The sequence below is a fragment of the Prosopis cineraria genome, unplaced genomic scaffold (genome assembly GCF_029017545.1).
Source record: "Prosopis cineraria cultivar Desert tree isolate PC_DT_omini unplaced genomic scaffold, ASM2901754v1 PC3, whole genome shotgun sequence".
Lineage (NCBI taxonomy): Eukaryota > Viridiplantae > Streptophyta > Magnoliopsida > Fabales > Fabaceae > Prosopis > Prosopis cineraria.
Window position 1 is genome coordinate 27,681,926 of NW_026555334.1, and position 22,393 is coordinate 27,704,318.

The window sequence follows — 22,393 nt, forward strand, 5'->3', positions numbered from 1 at the left end:
TTTAATGTTTATCCCTATTTAATTGAATGTTTCTCTTTAAAATAAATAAAAAGTGACTTATTTATTAGAGGTACTTTTGTAAACTTATATTAATTACACCTTAAAAAACTAAAAATATCTTATATTATTTAACATTTAAACATTCAAAAGTTGCCTTACATTTTTAGTATTTTATTTATGAGCCTTTAAGTTTAAACGGACAAATGTAATTGATCTACTTTTTATTAATTTGGGATGAAATTTTTTGTAGGGTTGTGGTTATTGCTTAATTAGTAGTAACCACTATTATATGAATTGTGAGAGGAGTAGAAATATTTTTAGAATTCAGAAAATACTGAAACAGGTTATGATTTCTCTGATTCTTTTCAAGCCTAAGGAACCATGTGAGGTTATCTGGGCCGCTTTTGCTGGAAAAAAGAAAATGCAATGCTAACCCAAAACCAAACAATGGGTGGCTACTTCATAGTTCATCAGCTCATTGTGCCTTTTGCAATATTGCTAAAACTTTATTGTGTACATTTGAACAACTTGAATATTAATTTAGGGTTCGGCCCACCAAAATATCAGATATTTACTTATCTTATAACACATTGCAAATTGGAGAAGTAATTAGATGAACTAGATGAACCACATTATTTATAGTTTGTCCAATAAAAATATAATATTTAGATCATATTAAATACAAATTGATTTTAATATTAATGATAATAAAAAGAGAAAATATAAAAAATTAAATGTGCATGCTGTTATAAGAATATAATCAATAAAAAAATATCACACAAAATTTTATTTAGATTACCTGAATCATTTTAATTGGATAAACCACAAATAACGTGGTACATTTGATCTACCTAAATATTTCTCTATAAATTGTAAAATTAACTTATTGGTGGGATGTAAGAATGGAAAAACTAGGACAACCCTTCATTAGTTGGGTAACCAGCATACACACACAACTTTTAACTACATGGGTTTGATCCTGAAACCTCTTGTTATCAAAGAGAGGATTATAAAAATACAAAGGGTACCACAAGATTATAGAATTATTGGCTTTAAGTTTTACATCTTATATCTTATATTTGTAAAGTTTGTCATCGTTACAATTTAATCAACAATAACTATGATTCTTTTTTTCTTCTTCTTTTTTTTCTTTAAAAAAAGTAATCTTTGCATGTTAATAGTTTATGTGGGACCCATGATAAAAAATTTAAAAATAGGTGTGAGACTCATGCTAAAATAATGCTTGTAGATATGAGTCTTTTAATAAAAAATAGCATGTATGAGATCTAATATTTTTGAAAAAAATAACAATAAAATCTCTCTAAATTATATAAATGATAATTTAATTTTTATTTAGCCCAAAAAATAATTTGATCATTCAAAATATGATAATTTCAATGAAATTTTTAGGAACCTCTTTTTCAATAAACTTTAAAACGAAAAGATTATTTTACCTTTTTTAAAATAACAAGCCCCAATTATAACTTTTATTTAAGAAATAATAATTTTTGTTTTGTAAATTACAAGAGTTTAACAAGAAATTATAACTTATCAAATGTAATTTTTAATATTAAAAAATAAATTTCAATTACAACTTTTACTTAAGAAATTACAATTTTTACTTTGTGAATAGCAAGGATTGAATAATAAATCACATTTGACCATTTCTATTATTGAAAAATAAATTCTCAAAATAACAAACCTCATTCACAACTTTTATTTAAAAAAATTATAACTTTTTTTAAAAAAATATAAGAATTGAATAAGAAATTATAACTTATCAATAAGGATAAAATAATTTTTTTCAATTTAAAATTTATTAACAAAGAGGTCCTTAAAAATTTCAATGAAATCATGGCATTTCGAGAGATTGAATTGTCATTTATATAATTTAAAAAGATTTAATTATCATTTTCCTTTGTTTTTGTAAAGGTAGGAGACTTGTCATTTGTTGCTTATATTTTGCATATGTATACAAGATAATTAATTATATATAAAATGAAAATTTAAATAATAAATTATAAAATAGATGTTTTATTGTTTGAATCTATCGATTCATTCCCTCCATTTTTATATATACAAATTTTAATCAATTTATACAATTTTAAATAATTAATTAATCCTAATAATGATGTCTAAAATTGAAAATGGTGGATTGAGATGCAATCGTGATTAATTAATTATTTTTTCTTAATTTAATGATACTATCATTTAATGAAGAGCAATTAAGGAAAGACATTATAAGTTTTTTTTGAAAATTATTGTTTTGCTTATAAAAAAATAACAATAACCCATGTAAAAATTTTGCTTATATTTAAAAATGGGGGGAGTATATAATAAAATTTGTCAATAGATTACGGTAAAATTACATTGATTTTGTGAGATAAATCAAATTTAAATTTAATAAGTGGCACAAATTCTCTCGGTTAATGAGTATCATACATGACATGATAGTAACCGTTTGATTTAATTAGACTGTTGTAAGATATTTTTTCATATAATACCAAACAAACCACTAAATCTTAAATTGTTGGAGAGGATAATATAAGTGAAAAGTGTTTTGATCTTTGAGTTATTTTGAAATTTTAGAAGGAAATATATCTTGATAGTTTTTAAGCATTAATATATTTAATAATATCCTTATAGATTTATTGAATAAGTAGATTTAGGCCACTCACTAAATCTAAATTTAATATAAATTGCTATAATTCTATTGTGATCTAACTATTTTTACAAAGAAATTTTAAAAAATTAAAGTTGCCAACATTAGCTGTAGACAATTATAGTTAACCATGGTTTTAAAATTATGTTTTCATCTCTCTACTTTTTATTATAAATGTGGTCTAGGTATTGTAAAACCCAATAATTCTTTATTTTAATTTTTTACTTTTAATTTTATATGTTAAAAGAAAATGTGGAGGCTAGTTTTAAAAATGAAAATTTTCAGTTAAGTACTTCTTTAGAGACTTAATTTTATGTGGGTCTAAAAAAATTTTAAAATTTTAGTTCAATTTAGGAGAAAAAAGTCAAAAGAATTTCATTACTAAAAAGACCAAAATACCCTTCATTTATTACATAGAATCACTAGTTGTTAAATTTTTACTGCACTTATTAATTTACAAATACTATTGTAAAGTATATTCTTTGTCAGACAATCAGTAATATTAATTTTTAATTTATTAATTTTACTTATTAAGTCTCTACAGATGTACTTAACCAAAATTTTTTCCTTAAAAAAATGTGATGAGGGACCAAAATAAAAAAAATAAGTAGTAAATGTCAAATGTGTAATAAAATATAAATGGGGAACTTATAGAAAATTTGTAAATTTAAATTTCACAAATTGTAAGAATTTAGGTCTCCCTGCATGAGGTACTAATTATTTAATAAAAAATTTATAAAATAAGTTGTATGTATTCATGCATAAGACGTATTTTAAATTTGTTACCCAGTATAATAAATTTAAACTAAAAAATTGGTGTTCATATATTTAATATCCATGGGGTAACAAATTTTAAAATAAGGTATGATGTTTTTTTTAAAGGATAATAAAAATTTTAGTCCCTCAAGTTACTCAGTCATTGATTAAGTTTTTTTAAATTTAATTTTTATTAGTTTAATTCATTACAATTTTTTAAATGGTCACTTTAGTCATTTAGGTTTTAAAACACAAATTGACCATTAAATTAACTTGACATATAAGGTTATTGAAGATTTGACATATTACATATGAATAAATGAAAACAAATTTACCTTCAATTTAGTTAATTTTATCATTAACTTACATGATTGTCAACTCAATATTCTTTATTTATGTTAGTAAATTTTTTAATGATATATTACCTCTTCTTTAAATAATAAGTTTGAAGGACTAAATTATTATTGAGAAAAATTTAAGGACTAAATTTTATCATTCCTTTTTAAATATGTATTAGGTAATAAATTATAAAGTAAATTCAGCTATCATCTATATTGAATGATAATATGTTAACATATTTTGTATTTATCTATGTTCTAATTTAGTTTTTTAATTTTTAAATTTTAATAACAAGGTGCAATGATCATAAATTTTGTTTATAAAATATGTCATTTATGGTTTTAATATACACAAAATGACAAATTCTAAAGTAGAAAGTTGCTGATAAAGTGAAAAATTTTATAATAAAAAATTGTGTGAATGCTAAAAACATTTTTTGAAAAAGCTACCTTTACCTATGTCAAATAATACTTGAATCTTAGTTAGATAACTGTATCAAAAAAAAATCTTGCTATTTACATTTTTATAAACACAAGAATATATAAGAAATCCTTAAATATAATAGGTGGTTATTTATATTTTTCGGTAATAAATTTTTAACTAGAATATATTGTTTAAATTTTAACTTATATGGGGATCACATGTAAAAAAATTGTTTATGTTCTTTATATGCACATGATATTATATTTTAAAATAATTTGTGTAGGAATAAAAAAAATTAGTACTCCCTCCTTTCAAAAAAATAAAGTATTTTTGAGGATTTGGATCTTAAAAATATAAGACATTTTTAGTTTTTTAAGGTGTAATTATTTTTTTTTTCAAAAGTGCCCTCATTGATAGTGACTTTATATTTATTATAGGGTATTTAATAAAGATAAATATAAAAAATAGAATTATTTGAAAGTAGATAACTGCTTTATTGAGGTGGGATTCGGTTAAAAATGTCTTATATTTTTTAACAGAGAAAGTATCTATATTTTTTATTACTTATAAATATTCTTTTATTAAAAGTACCTTTATTTAAGGTATGGTTGAGTATTAAATGTGACACACTCTCATAGCAGGAATTAATTGTTATCCTCTAATTATTATATATATTTTTATCATACATTGGTAGCCAATACTAAAATAGAAGAAGATATCCATAAATTTAAAAGATAAAAATCTTTTATCAAAAGAAAAAATAAAAATTATTCTAAATATATATATATATATATATATATTAAATTTTAATTTACATGGATATAATATATTAAAATAAATTATTATCTATATTTGATTATACATGACATAACAAATTTTATAATAAACAAGTTATGTTTATTTCCTTTATTAATCACAATATGCCAATGAATAAATGCATATAATTATTTTTTATATTATATCTATTTATTTGTTTTCACACTATACAATTTTATTTCACACTTTCTATAAACTATTACTTTTTATAAAATTAACAAATTAATGTTGGAAAAAATTATCAAATTAATATTTATTTATAATTCAACTTCTATTAATTTTTATAATTTATTTGGATCAAAGAAAATAGTAGAACTAGTTTCAGGACTCATCATACAATGAGTATTGAAAGCTCATTGCTTTTGAACCATTCAGATCTAATTTAGATAGTTTAGATTTATAACTTTTTATTTTTTTAAAAAAATATTTTAATTGAAATAGAATCTAAAATAAAGATAATCTCTTAACTGTTAGTTTTTCAAAAAATAATTTTTTATTAAAAAAAATGATTAAAAAAATATAAATCTGGACATTCAGATTAGATCTAAATAGTCCAAAAAATAGAGAATTATGGCTAGAAAGTTTTTAATTGATTTTTTATTTTTTCTTTCACATCTCTCAAATAACATTTATAATAAGTTTGTCTTTTTTTAAAAAATAAACTCATTGAAATCTTCTATGATTTTTTATTCTTTTTAAACAAGAAATTGAGAGTTAATATTCCTGTATATTGCAGGGGAATAAAATCTAATTTTAATATATAAGGCATTTTACAAATGTTAAAGATAATTAATGTCTATTGATCTAAAATGCCGCTAATTGTATATTGAAAATTGAAATTGCTTTCTTTTGATTTACTAATATATTCAATTTCCCATGCATTAAATAAGGTTAAGATGGAAAAAAAAAAGTTAATGAGCAAATAGGACTTTAAATTATTATTAAAAATTGTTTTGGACCCTAAACTTTTAAATTTATAATAAAATAAACTCTGATCATTAACTTTTTAACATCATTACTATCCACCCAGGTACTGTTCAGTTATTTTCATATGAACTTAACCTGACTATTATAGTACTCGCATGGACAGTAATAATGTTAAAAAAATTAACGGTCAGAGTTTGTTTGCTATAAATTTAAAATTTAAAATTTATTTTGTATATTTTAAGAGTTTTGAGTCCATGGCTATTTTCGAGCAAGAGTTCAAGTTATTAGTTCACTAACTCAAAAAAAAAAATTGAAATTTCAACCACTTATCTACTTTTCTTAGCATATCCATTGTGTAAATATTCCCTTTTTTAATTCCATGATTTAAAACGAAAAAAATAATTTAAAAAGTCCTGTCGCACTGCTATAGTCCTAATAGAAAATTAAAATTAAAACAATAACAATACTATATTAAGACAAGTTGAAGCCTGTTGAAATTTGGTGGCAGAGAGGGGGTGCTTGTTAGATTAAAAGAAAGAGGAGTGGAGAGAAAGGACGGGAGAGGGTTCCTCCCTTTCTTTTTCCTCTTTTTCTCAATCCCCCTATCTCTCTCTTTCTAGCATTTCTCTTCTAATTTATTTAGGAGTGATTTACTTTTATTTTTAAGAAATATTATCTACTATTGTAAGTTGAACTTTCAAAATGTTGAGAAAGGTGAAAGTTTTTTGCCCTTCACAATCATATGCTCTTTTTTTTTTTTATAAATTATTCTTATTAACCTTGTTAATATCATGTAAAAAAATTAAAAATAAAAATATGTAAAATTTTAAATATATTCCTATATAAGAAATTAAAAAATAATACTATATTACTTTTTTATAAAGGATAATTTTAAAAATATTTTTTAAATATTATCTAAAAAATATATTATAATTTATAAATAAAATCAAATGAAAATTTTAAAATAGGCTCTATAAATGAGACCTAAAGGAGTACATTACATGATTACTCCATATCGTCTTCATCTTTTTCTCTCCACCCTATCCCACTATTAGACCTTTTTCTTCAGATTTTATTTTCAACGTGTAATTTTTTTTTAAGAAAAAAGGATAGGAAATATTAAAATTAAAAGATAAAATAACAATATATTAATTCTTTAAATATTCAAAAAAAATTCTTTCTACTCCACCACCATTTTTTTTTCCTGGCCGAGGAATGCACCCGGGTTGTTGTTGATTAATATATATATATATATATATATATGAAAAATGCTCGCTAAACCAAAATTGGTGAAGTGGGACTTCATATTAATACACAATGATAGATAAAGGGTATGTTTAGTTTCTTTTTTAAAAATTATTTTATTTTTTAAAAATAAAAAAATCGGTGAAGTGAGACTTCATAGTAATCCACAATACTATGATGTGGGATACGTATTTTGAATTTAATTAAATATTTTTAAAAATATTCTTATTTAAAAAAATAAAAAATGAAAATAACTTAGAACTATTTTTTATTTTTAAATCACATCACACCTGATTATTGTAAGTTTTATTTAGTTATAGTCAATTACTATCAGGGTCATTGCTCATGTTAAGCCAATGAGGCAGCCACCTTAGACTGCAAAAAAAGTTTATTTATATCTCATATAACCGGTTATTAATTTTCTTGTTAAGTGTTATAGAATATTATTGACAACACACTAACACTCACTACTAGAAAAATAAATTTAAAGAGAGATAATGCCAGTAACATTTGCTATTGTTGAAATTTTTTTTTCAAAATTAAAATTATTTAAATTTTATTTAAAATCAATCATGTTATAAAATAAATTAAGTGGGTTAGCTATATTATTTATTGGATGTGAAATGTTATAATTACTTGATTATAAAAAATTAATATTATATTTTGCAATTCAAAAAGATATAAAGTAATATAAAGATATATAAATAATAATACATTAGTTCTCTTAAACAATTTCATCTTAAGCCCCCAAAACCCTTCACACAGCCCTGATTACTATCATAGATTGGCATCATTAACTGGAGACTACCGCCATTGGCCTTTTTTTTTAATTCAATTCTTTTTTTAAATTAACATAGCCAAATGAATTTTCATTTCATTTTGTTTTGTTTTAGAAAATAATTTTTAAAATTGATTTACGAAATAGTTTAAAAAAAAAGAATTAACAAAACTAAATCGTTATTTTCCACGCACGGATAATAGCCATAAAAACAAGTAGCTCTTTTTCTATGTGTAAATAGATATTTTTTGAATATACACATGCATGCAAAAAATCAAGCAGCTCTATTATAATGTTCAAATTTATAGCTTTCAAGATCTCCTAAAATCCAAAGCAATCAATGCTCACATTTATGGTTTCATTAAAACGTTCTTTAATTAAAAGGTTCTTTATTTTATTAGGTCCAAAGAAACAAATGAAACGTTACTAGCAGCTCGTGACTCGTGTGTCTGCTGCTATAATATTTATGCACACACTCCCACCACATAATATAGAAAACCAGCGTCCGATACACATAAACATATTTCCCATTTGCCAAAACGTGAAGCCGACAATGGAGATTCAGAGAGGTGGCAGAAGCGAGCAGAAACAGAAGCTGCGAGAGATCGAAGTGATGATAATTTCCGCCCACAATCTCAAGAACGTCAAGCACTTGCACAAGATGAAGCCCTACGCCGAGGTCTACGTGGACAAGAACGTCCACGTCGCCAAAACCCACGTCGACGAGCACGGCGGCACCGACCCCACCTGGAACGAGGTAGTCAAGGTCAACTTCCCCGGGGGGCTGCCGGAGAGTGACGTCAAGGCGGCGCTCAACGTCGACATCTACGCGCAGGGGCATGTCAGGGACAAGCTCGTTGGCAGCGCCAGGTTGCTGCTCTGCGATGCGCTCAAGGACGGGGACCCATCGGAGCCGATGGACAACCCGATCCAGTGCACCACGATTCGGGTCTGGAGGGAGTCCGGTGGGGCCCAGGGGCTGCTCCACCTGTGGGTCCCGCCGACGGGGAAGTTTATGTTGAGGAGGGAGTCACTGTCTTTCAGTATCAGGGAGGAGACGCCGGAGAAAGAAATGGTGGCACCGCCGGCGGAGAAGGCGGAGGTGACGTCGGACGAGAGTGATAATTAGCATTTAAAAACTGCGCATTGACTCGTTAAGCTAGCGTTGGCATGTTTTTGTTTTGGGGCGAGAAGCAAGTGTTTGCATCTACTAGAAATTGGCATTAATCGGTCTGTGCGTTAGATTGAAATGGCCGTAACTTATTTATGTTCACAAAGCGGTGGCGACCAAACAAACATTAAATAGTTTTAATTTAATGAAAGTAGGGAATTAGTTTAATTGCTATCTTTATTGTTACTGTTGTTGTTGTTATTTTTTCTTGGGATAACACGAGAGGGTATAGGAGCCTTTAAACAAGAATCGAGACGCAGTGGCTGCTGATGAAGAAATATGAATCGAGGTGATTGATGAGGTGGCTGGCTTTAGCGAGATTGTGAGCACACGTATTGCCTTCAAGTGCCACGTAATAGCCATGCACAGCTCATTCTTACGTGGAAGCAAATGAAGAATGTGAAAGCGAATTTGCTGGATCCGGCCAGTGACGGCGATTTTATGAAAGGAAAAATCTTGTTATTGTTGTTGGTCTTTCTAGTTATTTCCGTTGCTTTCTATTCCTTTTATTTTATAACTCAGTCTTTTAATCTTTTTAATTTTTTTCAAAAATTTAAATGAGTTAGATCTTGCTTAAAAATGTCAGAGCATACCTCCAAACTTAAAATGGTTATAAAAGTATATGCATATTACCTATCAACAAGTTTTTTCTATTGACAGTGAAACTTGATAGGTCATGAATTAATTTTTTATTAATTACACCAACGTTTATTAGTGTAGTCTTTTTTTAACATTTCTCATTTGTATTTTTTTAAATTTTAAAAGATGCCCATAAAAATCATGAACATTTAAATGGTCTTTATCTTGAGTTGATTTTTGTCTGTCTCTTATAAATGGGTTCTAAGGGAGTGATAATAAACAAAAATTACTTTCAGATCGTAAGTAATTTAAATAAAAATATCTCATAAAATCACAAAATCATTCTAAAGTTATATATCTTTTACTCAAGTTGTTAATTTGTTATATCAATAATTGTTAGCAGAGTTATTCAGTTAATAACTAAACAGTGATAAACTAATAATTATCATTATCTAAATAACAATTGACAAGTAAAAAAAAACACAAGACCTCGATAGTTTTATAATTTTATAAAAAAATTCGTTTAAATTATTTTTTGGGTAATAGTATATTATTTAAATTTTTTTTTTGTCGCGTGATGCTGACAGTAATTTTCTTTAGTAGTAATTTAATTTGAATGGTCCAAAAGCAGGTCATAGTCTCTTAATTAACAAAAAGGTTAAAATTTAAATAATATTATTTCATACAGTCTAGCTCTCACTCCTATATGCGGAGGTGCTTTCCCTTGCTCAGTGCTAAGGAAAAGCGTGGTCAATGGAATCTCACAGTGACCAGAGTCATCATCACCATGACCATAGCGCCGATCGCCACCACCATCATTCCCATGGAGATTCGGGTGCGCAGTCCTGGGTAGGAACCGACGGGAGGGTGTACCATAGTCACGATGGTCTAGCACCACATTCTCACGAACCCATCTACTCGCCGGGCTTCTTCAACAGAAGAGCTCCTCCTCTTCTCAACAGAGATTTCAACGAAAGAGCTTTCACTGTTGGTATCGGCGGACCAGTCGGTACTGGGTATCTTCTCCTAACCCTTGAAATGAATTATCCACTTTTGTCGATTTCCACTTTTTGTTTTAATTTTCTTTTTGGGGTAATTGATATCTCTTGTACTTTTGCAATGAGAAAGCAGTAATTGATGGTTACTATCTCTCTGTCTGACTCTGTCCTGAGAATGAAACTAAGCAGAAATCAGTAAGAATCGTTTTGGAAAACTTTTGGAAAATATCTAGACAAAGCAATGCTTTTTAGCCTTTTAGGTACTAGCTTCTTACTTGTTTAGCATCTGGTGCTAAAATTAGGATGGATGCTTAAATTCGTTGAGCTCAGTGATACTGGTAGCTTTAGTTTGTACATGGCCAAAAATAGTTTCTTTAACGAATTTTCCTCGACCTAAAATGTTCCATAAAAAAAAAAAAAAAAGTGGCACAAAGAAAGAATATTGATAGATCCATTTTATCTATTTTCAAACCCCCCTTTTTTGCTGCCTCTCGCATTTTATAGATTTTTTTTAAATTGAGAGCATCCAACTGAGACATAATTATGATACCCTTAATTGAATTAACAGTTTCTTTCCCGATAAATTGCTAAATTAGTTGGTGACTTTTCATGAGATAATTCTTTTGCATGATACGATATCTGGAATAATAAGACCAAAAATTAACCAATTATTTTTTCATAGACGTGCAGAGTAGTGTTGAACATATTACGACCTAACGAGGGAGACATTGACTATATCTTTTGTTAGAACCCTTTATATACAGACGAAAAGTTTCTACTTTCTACATTTTGGACAAATAATATTTCAGATGCGTTACTCTGAATGCTTATTTCCCTTTGAAATTTAGACATGGATGATGAAAGAAAGTCAAACACTTGAAATGTCTTCTTTTCCTTGGCCTTTCCTCTTTTTCCCTGAAATGTCATGGTGGGATTTCTGTTGTAGTTTCGCTGTTTTACTGCAAACAATATGTGATTGATGTTGGTGGGTTATCAACGATTTCACCGTGCAGGAAAACGGCTTTAATGTTGGCTCTTTGTGAACATCTGCGAGACAAGTACAGCCTTGCTGCAGTAAGTACTTAGTATGTTCAACACCACCACTAATGTAGATCAGTTTGTATTGGTTGGCATAGTCTCATGTAGGCTCAGTTGCTCTTATATCATTTGGTTGTTCAAATATGTCCTTAACTAATGTGGTTTTTACTCAAGTTTATCTATGAGAAATGATGTGTTTTTGCAATTGCATGACTCTTTGGGCAATATTGCTAGTCCAAAAACATTGCTTTCGAAGAGTCTCTATGCTTCTATTTGGTATGATAGATTGGGAAAACCTGTTTCCTTTCAGGTGACAAATGATATATTCACTAAAGAGGATGGTGAATTCTTGGTGAAACATAAAGCACTTCCAGAGGAAAGGATACGGGCAATAGAAACTGGGGGATGCCCACATGCTGCAATTCGGGAGGATATCAGCATCAATCTTGGACCACTGGAGGAGCTTTCCAACTTGTTCAAAGCAGATATACTTCTTTGTGAATCTGGGGGAGGTAATTTACATGATTAACTGGACTATAGTCTATAATTTAAGCATTGTTAGGATGCTAAGTTTTACTCATCATGTTTAACTTGGTTACGTTGCAGTTATATAGTTGTTCTGAATTTGACAAAATGTCAGAGAAACATGAAGAAGGGATGTTTGTTGTTATATGCATCCCTTGCTTCTTTCTTGTTGTAAAGGGAAACAGAATTATCCCTGAAACTTTTTGAACATCAACCCCTATTTGTTGCAGATAACCTAGCAGCCAATTTCAGCAGGGAGCTAGCTGACTATATCATTTACATAATAGATGTATCTGGTGGTGATAAAATTCCTCGGAAAGGTGGTCCTGGAATCACACAAGCAGACCTCCTTGTGAGTGCTACATGCATAAATATTTGGTTGTGGTGCTTCCCAAAAAAAAGAAAAAACACTTAAATTTTGTTGTTTTAACTGGACCCTTTTCTTTTCTCTTTTTTAAGGGGAAAAAAAACGTGATTTTGGAACTGATTGGACTTGGTTTCCAGGTGATAAACAAGACTGACCTTGCACCAGCAGTTGGAGCAGATTTGGCAGTCATGGAGCGTGATGCTCTTCGGATGCGAGATAGTGGACCTTTTGTCTTTGCACAGGTTTGTCAAAACACATTGCTATTTGGATGTAATAGTACTCTTAAAACAGAGCAAACTACTTATTCACCTCATGTGGTCCGTTCTCAAGTTTCTCCAGCTGCTGGACTGCTATTATTTGGCCCAACTTTCTCTCTCCCTTCCTTTTTTCTTGGGTTTGAGATCTGATTAGTTATTAGCAGTTGCAGTAGGCATAACAAGCCCATCACATTCTCGTTAGAGCACTGCCAAGTTCTTCTGATTTCAACCCTGAACTGCTTTGTCTGTTTAGAAAACTTCAAGCTGGATATCGAAGCGTGATTTTATCTGCCAATGAAACTTTACTATTCAAAAGTGGGTGTGACTGAAATTTCAATAGCTCATGGTGTGTATGGTTATCCGCCCATGTGTTTTAAGCTCGTAAACAGCTTTTTCAAGTTCTTGAATACTTTATTACAACTGAAATGTTCAATAAGACTAAACTTATTCCTGTCTTGTTCAACCTCACTACGAACCCAGCGTTTGGGTTTTTTCCCCATTTCCAAATTTCATAATCCTAGCCACATATTTTTTTTTTTAAGCTCCCAGTTTCTTCTTTTCCCCCCTCTTTTGATAATTTGTAAGAAGAGAACAAGATCCTTAAATTACTTGTCCCTGGCTCCTTTTGAACTTGTCATTGTTGTCCATTGTTATGATTACGTGAAATTATCTGTGTACAGGTGAAACATAGGATTGGGGTAGAAGAAATTGCGAATCATGTGTTACAATCATGGGAAGCAGCTACTGGAAAGAAGCGCCATTAACATTTCTTTGAAAAACTGTGCCATGTGTTCTGTCATTCCATGGATATTACTGTGAACATCTTCAAAATATGTTTTTGTGTTTATGCGAAATCTCCTTCTCCTTTACTGATGTGTTACATTGCTTATGGACATTTTGGAATATAGGAAAAGGCGAATAAATAAAAAATTTCTTATTAGCCTCGTTTTAAAGCTTAAATTAATGATACTTGGATAGTTTCTAAAATTTTCAAAGGTTTGAAGAGAAAAGGAGTGAAGAAAATTATAATCTTCTCGAGTAAGATGGCTATTGACCATTAGTTTATTACTGTATTTTCTTCCATTGAGAAAACTTGTTATAATTTCCGTCACAAACCCCTTCTCAAGCTTATATGAGAAGCATTTCTGAGATCATTTTATTCGTCACTCGGATTCAGTGAATAAGAATGATGACCTCCTTCCCTGAGAGAGAGCCTTGGGCGTTGCTATTATATGATGGCTTAAAATGAAAGCATGGATGATTGCTTGCTTGTTTATGAAGATGCAATTGCAAGGCAACCCAGTCCATGAACAAGACCACAAGCTTTTATTTCAAGCGTTCATTTTCTGTCATTCCTTTAAAATATTCCTCATGCATGATCCTTGTGACTTGGTGGGTGAAAAGAAAGTTTTTATATCCTGATGCATAATTTTGATGTTAATCATGTATGTTTTCCAAAACACAATTCTTAATTTTGATTCCTAACTTAATCATCAGTGCACAAACTACTTGCATAATCATCAACCCATTCTCTATTCAGTTCATATCCACACTCCCAATATCACATAAAATATATTTTTTTAATCGAATAAAATATTCAATTCACATATAAAAGGAATACCCATAACAAAAAGGAGAGGAAAAATAAAGAAGAAAAAGTGATAACATAAACAAATAAAAGCTCACCTTTTTTTTTTCTTCGACTGATCTGCATAAAACCACCACCTTCCGCTTGCATAAAGTGCAGACACCAAAAAAATGGTGTGAAAGTGAGCCAACCCCCATGGTTAAAAGAAACTATAGACAAATGGACAGTAAAAAAAGTAAGCCCTTGTTAGTCAAACAAGTTGCTAAGTGCATTTTTCTTTCCACAAGCTACTGGTAACAACTCGTTCTGGTTCTGCAAATGAGGAATGTCTTGATCAGAAGGGACAGTTGACTCAGTGCCTGGAATCACCCTTTGCTTCTTTATATACTCCATCTTGTCTTGTAAGAGGTAAATCAATGTAATGCAAGAGACTTGTGCTGTGAAGAGGATAGTCCAAAGCCTTGTGCTTTTTAAGGTTCTCTTATAATAAGCTTTGAGACCTGTGTAAATGTTGATGATCCCCACAAAAGAAATTATTGTCCCTAATATCCAGTGAACAAAGTACCAATAAGTCCTCTCTTTCTTTTGCCTGCAATGAAGGGTTATGGTTATGCAAAGAAAGTTATGAGGGAAACTTGTGAGAAGATGGGTATCATTAATGAATTAACCTGTGAGGCCTGAAAAATCCAATTAACGCTTGAACCAATATAGCACCATAAAGTGCAAGACCTAGTCTTTGATGGTTGTTATCAAATGAATTCTCAAAATTTTTGAGGGACATGGCAGCTCCAATTGTAGCAAGCAGCACCGAGAGCATCTGTTAGATGAAATATTAGGCTCTGTACAATGAGGAAGGAGAGACAGAAAATTCAAGATGCATTTAAATACCCATGCGTTTCAATTTAGTTAATGAACAGATATTTTATCAGCTACTCGAAGTAAAATCATAAACCATGAATGAAAGCAAATCTAAGCAATGATATCGCAGTTCAGGTCTAAGTGAGTATAAATTCTTATAAAAAGTTGTGGGCGGACCATCACTAACTAAAGTTAAAGTTGGGTTATGATTATGCTTTAAACAAAGATCAGAACTTCAATGATGACATTCTGCAACTTTCAAGAAGCATCTTTAACTTCACTCAACTAAATCTAATTACCACTGCAGTTTAACTGTAGTTAACATTTATCAGTTAAAACGATTTTTACAAGAATTAATAAGGAGTTACCTCCCCAAAACTAACAAACAGGGAGAAATTTATGACCTGAAATGCAACATGGAGATAAAAGAAGACCCTATTCCTTGTTGATGCATTTTCCCCTCTACTTGACATTCTGATAGCAAGTATCCCTAATGGCATTGAGAATCCCACGGAAGCCCACAGGAGCAATCCATGAAGTGCTATGTCAGATGTCTTCTGAGAAATGATCTGCTAAATTAACTTACTGTAGTTAGACACTCAATTCTTTTAACAGCATCAGAAAGACTATTATGAGAAACAGTGTTTGAAATTGGCAATAGACACTCTGTCATCTCGAGAAGAAAAGGAAAGAATGAAGAGGTAGAAGAAGAGAGTGAAAGAGATGAAGAAGAAGAAACAATTGTCCAGTAGGTTTACCTTGTTGATTTTGTGGTTTGAGCTCTTGTTACTACCAGACTGACTCACCTCCTTAAGGAATGAACACTCAACTAAGGAAAGTGCAGAAACATGACATGAAAGGATAAAAATGAAGACTGGCCTCCAAGAAATATGCATTCTTCAATGCTTCAGAACAATAAGAATAGCAGCAACTAAGAATCACTGTGTTCCCCTTATATGTGTGTGCTTCAAGTTTAAGAAGCTTTAATAGTATGATTGTTCTCTAGATGGTAGAGAGAGCTTTAAAAGTGTGGTGAAGACACTGCATGCACTTTTTGTATAAAGAAGCTAAAAGGAGGATTTGTATTTGAATACTAAAAAGGTGGTGCAGTGGCTACAAAACCCATAAACACGTCCAATATGGGGTAGTTGGATGAATGTATGCATTCATTATAATTTAGAGGAAAGGGAAAAAAGGAGGGAGGAGTGAGATCTCATTTTTCAAATGTGGGGTTTGTTGACATATTCATTGTTTCATACTCCGTCAAGAACTTGTTGAATTATAGAACACAAAGGGTCAACATCCAATGGATGCATAAGGAGCCTGATTTGATGTGGACACTTTGTAAAGTTGAAGAGGATAAGATTCAAAGACAAAGGTCAAACCACACTATTACTACTCTCTACTCTAATTATTTATTACTTTTATTTGTAGCATTTTTTTTTGGTTGATTTTTGGAATTGATATAATTACAGTCAGTTTCATGAAGAAAACTCATGACCAGTTATAATATATTTTCGGTCCATTTGGATTTTGGAAAATTGTAATGTAGTCTTGTTCAAAAACAATTAAACTGTTTTCTTATGTCTTCTTTTGAGCATAATTCCAGTTTATTCATTTATCTCGTAACTAAATATTTTTCTCTCATGTGAATGGGATAAATAAAAGATTAAATGAAACAGTACTATTTTTGACATTTGAATCATGTAAAAAAATTGTAAAAAATAATTAAAGAAAGAGAAAACGTTGCATGGAACTAGAAGAGTCATAGCACTCATGGTTTATGAATAAAACGGCTGCGCGTAGATTTTTTATTTAGAATAATATTGATGATAATTTAAAGCAAAGTTTGATGGTACAGCTTACAAATTGTGAATGTAGAATTTAGTTATTTCCGAGATATTATGAAACTCATATTCTAAATTGAGGAGGATAAGGTAACCTTGGAGGACATGCGGGAAGAGGAGAGAATGAAGATGGCATGCCAGTAGGTTGAAGGAGAAATTGGACGTTGTAGGAACAACGATGAAATTGGTGGTTGCCAATTGTCAATCTGCTGCCCGCAACTGCATCATATTGTTGCCAAACTTTCAAGTCATGCAAATATTTTCTCACTCCGTTTTCTTTTTTTTGAATATGACTATTTGAATGGGTTAAATTTGAGCATTTTTGAGCTTAATTGAAAGTAATTTTCTCAAATGTTTTCTATATTTACATGAACTTGAACTCAAAACATCACATTTAAATGGCTATAGCTTCTTTCCATTAACACTTACAACCGTTAATTTGTTATTTGATTATCTTCCTTTGCTACCAAAAAGCACTGGAGCCAAGCATTGCAGTCCCTGATAGTAGGAATTTGCGGAGGGCCATCAAACTAGCCTGTTTTCCTCACATTATTCAGGGTCCGTTATAAAATTGGAGGAGGGGGGGATGCGAAAAAGGGCTTATGGTATCAAGCTTTAAAACCCTGAAAAAAGAAGAAGAGGACATGCTCTTGCTAGCCCAAATTTCGTGTGTGTGTGTGTAACTGTAAATGTGATTTTATCAAGTTGATTGACCTAATTGATACCGGGGTGAAATTGAAATTGTACTAGTTCAGGACAGAATCCAAAACACGAATAAGAAATAAAAAAATAAAACAAAGAAATGTAAAGATGAAAATATAATAAAGGATAAAAGTAAAGATAAATGAAAAAAATAAAGGAAGATAAGGATCAAGAAAAAGGATAACTAGAACAACCTACTTCTAGCAACCTTAATCTTTAAAACACTACAAGAGTTGATGAGATTCTTAATCACATTAGTATTCACCTTAAAATTCCCACAAGTAAGTATAGCTCACATGGAAAATTTTACCAAATGCAAGAGAAAATTTTCATTCATAACTTTCTTGTCTAAGGAGTATATAAGGGGACTTATTTATAGACAAGAGAATAGAAAACTCTAGAAACCCTAACCTTATATGACTCCCTCCAAAAGTGGTGGCTCTTCTTGAACAAATTAGAAAGATTCCATAATTTATGGAGATTGGGTAATAAAGACTAAATAGAAGAATTCAACAACTTTTTTAAAAACTAACGTATTAATCACTAAGTCAAATCAACTAATAAATAAAAGGGAATCAACATTAAAGTCGAGAATGAAAATGAAAAATATTAAAGAATTGAAATTTAAACTTTGAACAAAATAGGAAACAATTTAAATTTGCATTGAAGGCTTGAAGAGAATAGGAATCATGCCATTTAATGCCTTCAAATCAGCTCCAAAAAACGTGCTCATTATCCTACCCCACACTTATCACATTGTGAGTAAGTATTCATCAAGCCTTGAATGTTTCGGGTTGGATCTTTATTGTCTTAGGTCTTAGGTAAGTTTTCCTTAAAGGGAACAGGTTTAAAAACATCCCTTTAGTGGCTTGGAAGAGGGACATGTCAACTTTAATGATTGAGACTTGATTCATGTTGGTCTCCTCTCTTAGGCCCTTATTGGGTTGGTCTTTGGACTCCTCTTCAAGATACTTGGACTCTCCATTTGATTGGGCTTGAACTATATAGATCTCTATTAAAGAACCCTCATTGGATGCCTTCTTGATGGATTGAGCTCCTATTAATGGGCCTTCAACACTTGATAGTGGATCTTTAGACATAACAGACTTGCACCCTTAGACTTAAAACTTGTTGAACATGTGTAGGACCTCCTTGGCTCCTCCAAGCATACCACTTTCACCCTTTGGGCCTTGCTCCTCATAGTCAAGCCCCAACATCTTAATTGTGTTAGATGAAGTTCTTTGTTGGCTCTCTAGAATGGCGTCACTAACCCCACTAGAGTGAAGGGTGAAATATTTTACTTTTGGATAATGTTGATGAGGATGAATGAAGATTTAGTTTTGGATTTTTAAAAATTTATATGTTGTCCTTTAATACTTGGATTGGTATCGTGCAAATTGAATTTTAAAACATTTTTTTTATCTTCTGAAATTTAGATATTTAGATATATATTACAGTAATGTGAAAGTTAATTTTTATTTTTTAAAAAAGTTATCCAAAAAAAATATTATTAAGGCTTTTGAACTCAAGTTTAAACCTGGTCAATTAGTGTTATATTTTAAGAAATGATCAAAATTAAGTACACAAAACTCCTAAGTCTGAGCTTATATGAGTCAAACCTGTCCATGTCCTAGTTCCATTGCAACGCCACCCTAACTAGCTGGGTAATGGGTGGGGGATCATCAATACAATATCTAATTATTTATTGAACCTAAATGTACACTCAGTTTTCTTCATCAATTAGCAAGCCCTTTTTTAATGAAACAAAAATACTGTCTTTAGCCTTCTTCAAGACATATCCAACGACAAATTAGTTTCTTTTTTATGTAATTTATTTGTTAATATTTTTTTCATAATTTATTTCTTTGCTAACAATAATTAAAAGGGCAAAATTAAGGTTAGGCAGAGCAAGGGCTTTAAAAGTTTCCACTGTGCGGCCCACAATAAGATCTGGGGCAGGAAAGAAAACTAACGGCCCACCATAAGGGACTGAAACTGGGAAGATATAAAAAAAAAATGGGTCGTTTAAGAAATTATGTTAATCTGAAAGGCAGTTCAGCAAATTTCGTTTCTCTGGTTCCAAAACCCTAATCTGTTATTATCCTCTTTTATATAGGGAAAGCGCACGCGGCCTCCCTCCCACTTGGCCAGGGTCTTTGAAGGAGCAGAACCAGTGACTCATCAGCCTTGACCCTAGCGTCAGTGTCTCGCAACCATGGTAAGGAAATCGCGCTGGAACTTATTCTGTTTGATCTCCTTTTCGTGCACGCACTGTCTTAATTTTTAAACTGCAAATTCTGTAGCTTGACGTTCCTGAGGGAATTGACCGATAAAATTAATGACTTTTGTCTATGTAGTGAATGATAATTGTTAACTCCTGAATGTTGGTATATCTGCAATATCTAGAGTTTATTTTGGATACATTCCTTCATTTCATTACGTGTTTCAACAGCAGTAGAGAAGGCAAATAATATATTTTCCTAAAACTGACGCTTTCGCAAATTCTTAAAGCGGACATTGATTTCTTCTTGTTTGCCTTATCATGGTTTAAAAAGCTGATAGATTTAGGGCTGGTGCAAGAGCAGCCCATATTTTTTAAAGCAAGACCAAAGCTGAAGTCTTGAGATTTAATTTCGTTTCAGTTTAAGATTCACAAGATGGGGTCAATTCTAATATGCTCTTTATGTATTGTAGTCAAGGAGAAAGGTTAGGGAGCCAAAGGAGGAGACTGTTACCCTTGGCCCTACAGTAAGAGATGGTGAACATGTTTTTGGTGTGGCCCATATTTATGCATCATTCAATGACACCTTCATTGTGAGTATATGATATTTTATCCTGTGTAAGTTTGTATTCCTTAAGCCAGGTTGCAATTGACTTCGTTTTTCTTATTTAATTTTTACAGCACGTGACTGATTTGTCTGGGAGAGAAACCCTTGTCCGCATCACTGGTGAGCTTGTATCTCATTCATTCTAAGGATGTTATGAAGCAAGGATTATCATTCAGTGGCTATTATTCCTATTTCCGGTTTTTATACTAACTAGAACTAGAATTGGGTTGTGTGGGGCATGGAGTTTGAAGTGAGTTGCTCTATTTATGAGAATACAGCACACACATTTGTAGTGTTATCATAATTGATCACCTTTTGATGTCTATATATTTTGGGGTTTTAGGACACGCATTTTGTTAAAGGGTTATGAACTTAAATTCTTGCTGTGCCCATTATTCACCTAGAAATCTCTTATCTGGTTAGGAATTTTCATTATTATATGTCTCTTTCCATGGTCTTGTGATGACAGTTATGGTATTTTCTATTGTCATCGTTCTCATAATTTTAGGTGGAATGAAGGTTAAAGCTGATAGAGATGAGTCTTCCCCATATGCTGCTATGCTTGCTGCACAGGATGTATCTGCTAGATGCAAGGTCTGGGACTTATTGATAACTTTAGTTATTTCGATTGATCTCATTGTAACATTATGATGTGAATATTGTGTTTGCTGCTAAATTTAAAATTAATATAATATAAACGTTAGATGATTCAATATGAATACAAGCATGCTGCTAAAACATTTTATGTTGGTGGTTCATTTCGTCAGAATGTTTAATTCGTTGACTAAGTCAAAACTTTATGTGGCAGGAACTTGGCATCACTGCTCTTCACATCAAGCTCCGGGCCACTGGTGGAAACAAGACAAAAACACCTGGTCCTGGTGCTCAGTCTGCTCTCCGTGCCCTTGCTCGTTCTGGAATGAAAATTGGTCGTATAGGTAATGAAGAATCTGTAATGGAATGAAATCTTCATGTATAGCTGCAATAGTAACCTTGCTGTAACTCAATCTGTAACCTTTTTTTTTTTTTGCCCCAGAGGATGTGACTCCAATTCCTTCTGATAGCACTCGCAGAAAGGGTGGTAGAAGAGGTAGAAGGCTCTAAAGCGTGTTATGATATATGCTGGGCTCACCTGGCTATATTGTTTTCTTCTACTTTCTAGACAGTATCGTATCATCACGAGGTTTAGCTTAAGTTGAACTTCAATTTTGGAATTATATTGAATTTCTCACTATTGTCTTGTCCAATGATTTTGTTTGAGTCAATCAAAATGTTATAGTTACATACTTCGCCAATTTCTGCGCATTGCTTCATCGATAGGGCGGTTCTGCCAGTTTTGTTAAGTTGGCTTGTTGACGTTTTGTACCTATACCGATCCTTCATTGAGGTTTGTTGTGATCCTCTCGTACGCTATGCTTCTGTTATAGGCCTTTTTAACACATAAAGCTCTTTCTTGCGATGGGGGAATGGTGTGCCTTGACTCGTGGATTTAACACCGCTTAAGTCACTGTTAGTAGCATCGAAAGGACAGGGTTTTATTGTTTTAATTGGGGCCTGGTCAGTGCTCAAGAAAATCACACCGGCTTTGTCGTTTGGAATTAACTAGCATCTCATTAGATTTTGAAGCATGCTTATTGGTACCCAGGTTAAAATGATGAATATTTAGTATGGTTTGCTTGTTAAACTCGT

The 22,393-nt window shown here is 31.1% G+C and overlaps 4 protein-coding genes across 5 annotated transcripts; 3 read left to right on the forward strand and 1 right to left on the reverse strand.

The window, feature by feature from the left end:
- The first annotated feature begins 8,493 nt into the window (after nucleotides 1-8,493).
- Nucleotides 8,494-9,343, forward strand: LOC129304751 (uncharacterized). Its single transcript, XM_054944519.1, has one exon. It carries the CDS (start codon nucleotides 8,500-8,502, stop codon nucleotides 9,073-9,075), a length of 576 nt encoding a protein of 191 aa, XP_054800494.1. The 5' UTR covers nucleotides 8,494-8,499; the 3' UTR covers nucleotides 9,076-9,343.
- A 1,058-nt stretch (nucleotides 9,344-10,401) lies between these two features.
- LOC129306348 (urease accessory protein G) lies at nucleotides 10,402-13,821 on the forward strand. The gene is made up of 6 exons (XM_054946897.1): nucleotides 10,402-10,712; nucleotides 11,708-11,768; nucleotides 12,043-12,244; nucleotides 12,488-12,609; nucleotides 12,762-12,866; nucleotides 13,562-13,821. Exons 1-6 carry the CDS (start codon nucleotides 10,450-10,452, stop codon nucleotides 13,643-13,645), a joined length of 837 nt encoding a protein of 278 aa, XP_054802872.1. The 5' UTR covers nucleotides 10,402-10,449; the 3' UTR covers nucleotides 13,646-13,821.
- A 591-nt stretch (nucleotides 13,822-14,412) lies between these two features.
- Nucleotides 14,413-16,303, reverse strand: LOC129304442 (cytochrome b561 domain-containing protein At4g18260-like). 2 transcript variants are annotated; one of them, XM_054944100.1, is made up of 4 exons: nucleotides 16,086-16,303; nucleotides 15,732-15,899; nucleotides 15,138-15,286; nucleotides 14,413-15,058 (listed from the first exon to the last, which is right to left on the reverse strand). In XM_054944100.1, the coding sequence occupies exons 1-4, from the start codon at nucleotides 16,221-16,223 to the stop codon at nucleotides 14,716-14,718; spliced, it is 798 nt and encodes a 265-aa protein (XP_054800075.1). In that variant the 5' UTR covers nucleotides 16,224-16,303; the 3' UTR covers nucleotides 14,413-14,715. The 2 variants fall into 2 exon arrangements, with proteins under 2 accessions (XP_054800075.1, XP_054800076.1); XM_054944101.1 differs by having other exon boundaries at nucleotides 15,732-15,896; nucleotides 16,086-16,301.
- A 3,626-nt stretch (nucleotides 16,304-19,929) lies between these two features.
- LOC129306479 (40S ribosomal protein S14) lies at nucleotides 19,930-21,999 on the forward strand. Its single transcript, XM_054947094.1, has 6 exons — nucleotides 19,930-20,094; nucleotides 20,571-20,690; nucleotides 20,779-20,824; nucleotides 21,213-21,298; nucleotides 21,513-21,642; nucleotides 21,741-21,999. The coding sequence occupies exons 1-6, from the start codon at nucleotides 20,092-20,094 to the stop codon at nucleotides 21,806-21,808; spliced, it is 453 nt and encodes a 150-aa protein (XP_054803069.1). The 5' UTR covers nucleotides 19,930-20,091; the 3' UTR covers nucleotides 21,809-21,999.
- Nucleotides 22,000-22,393: the final 394 nt, after the last annotated feature.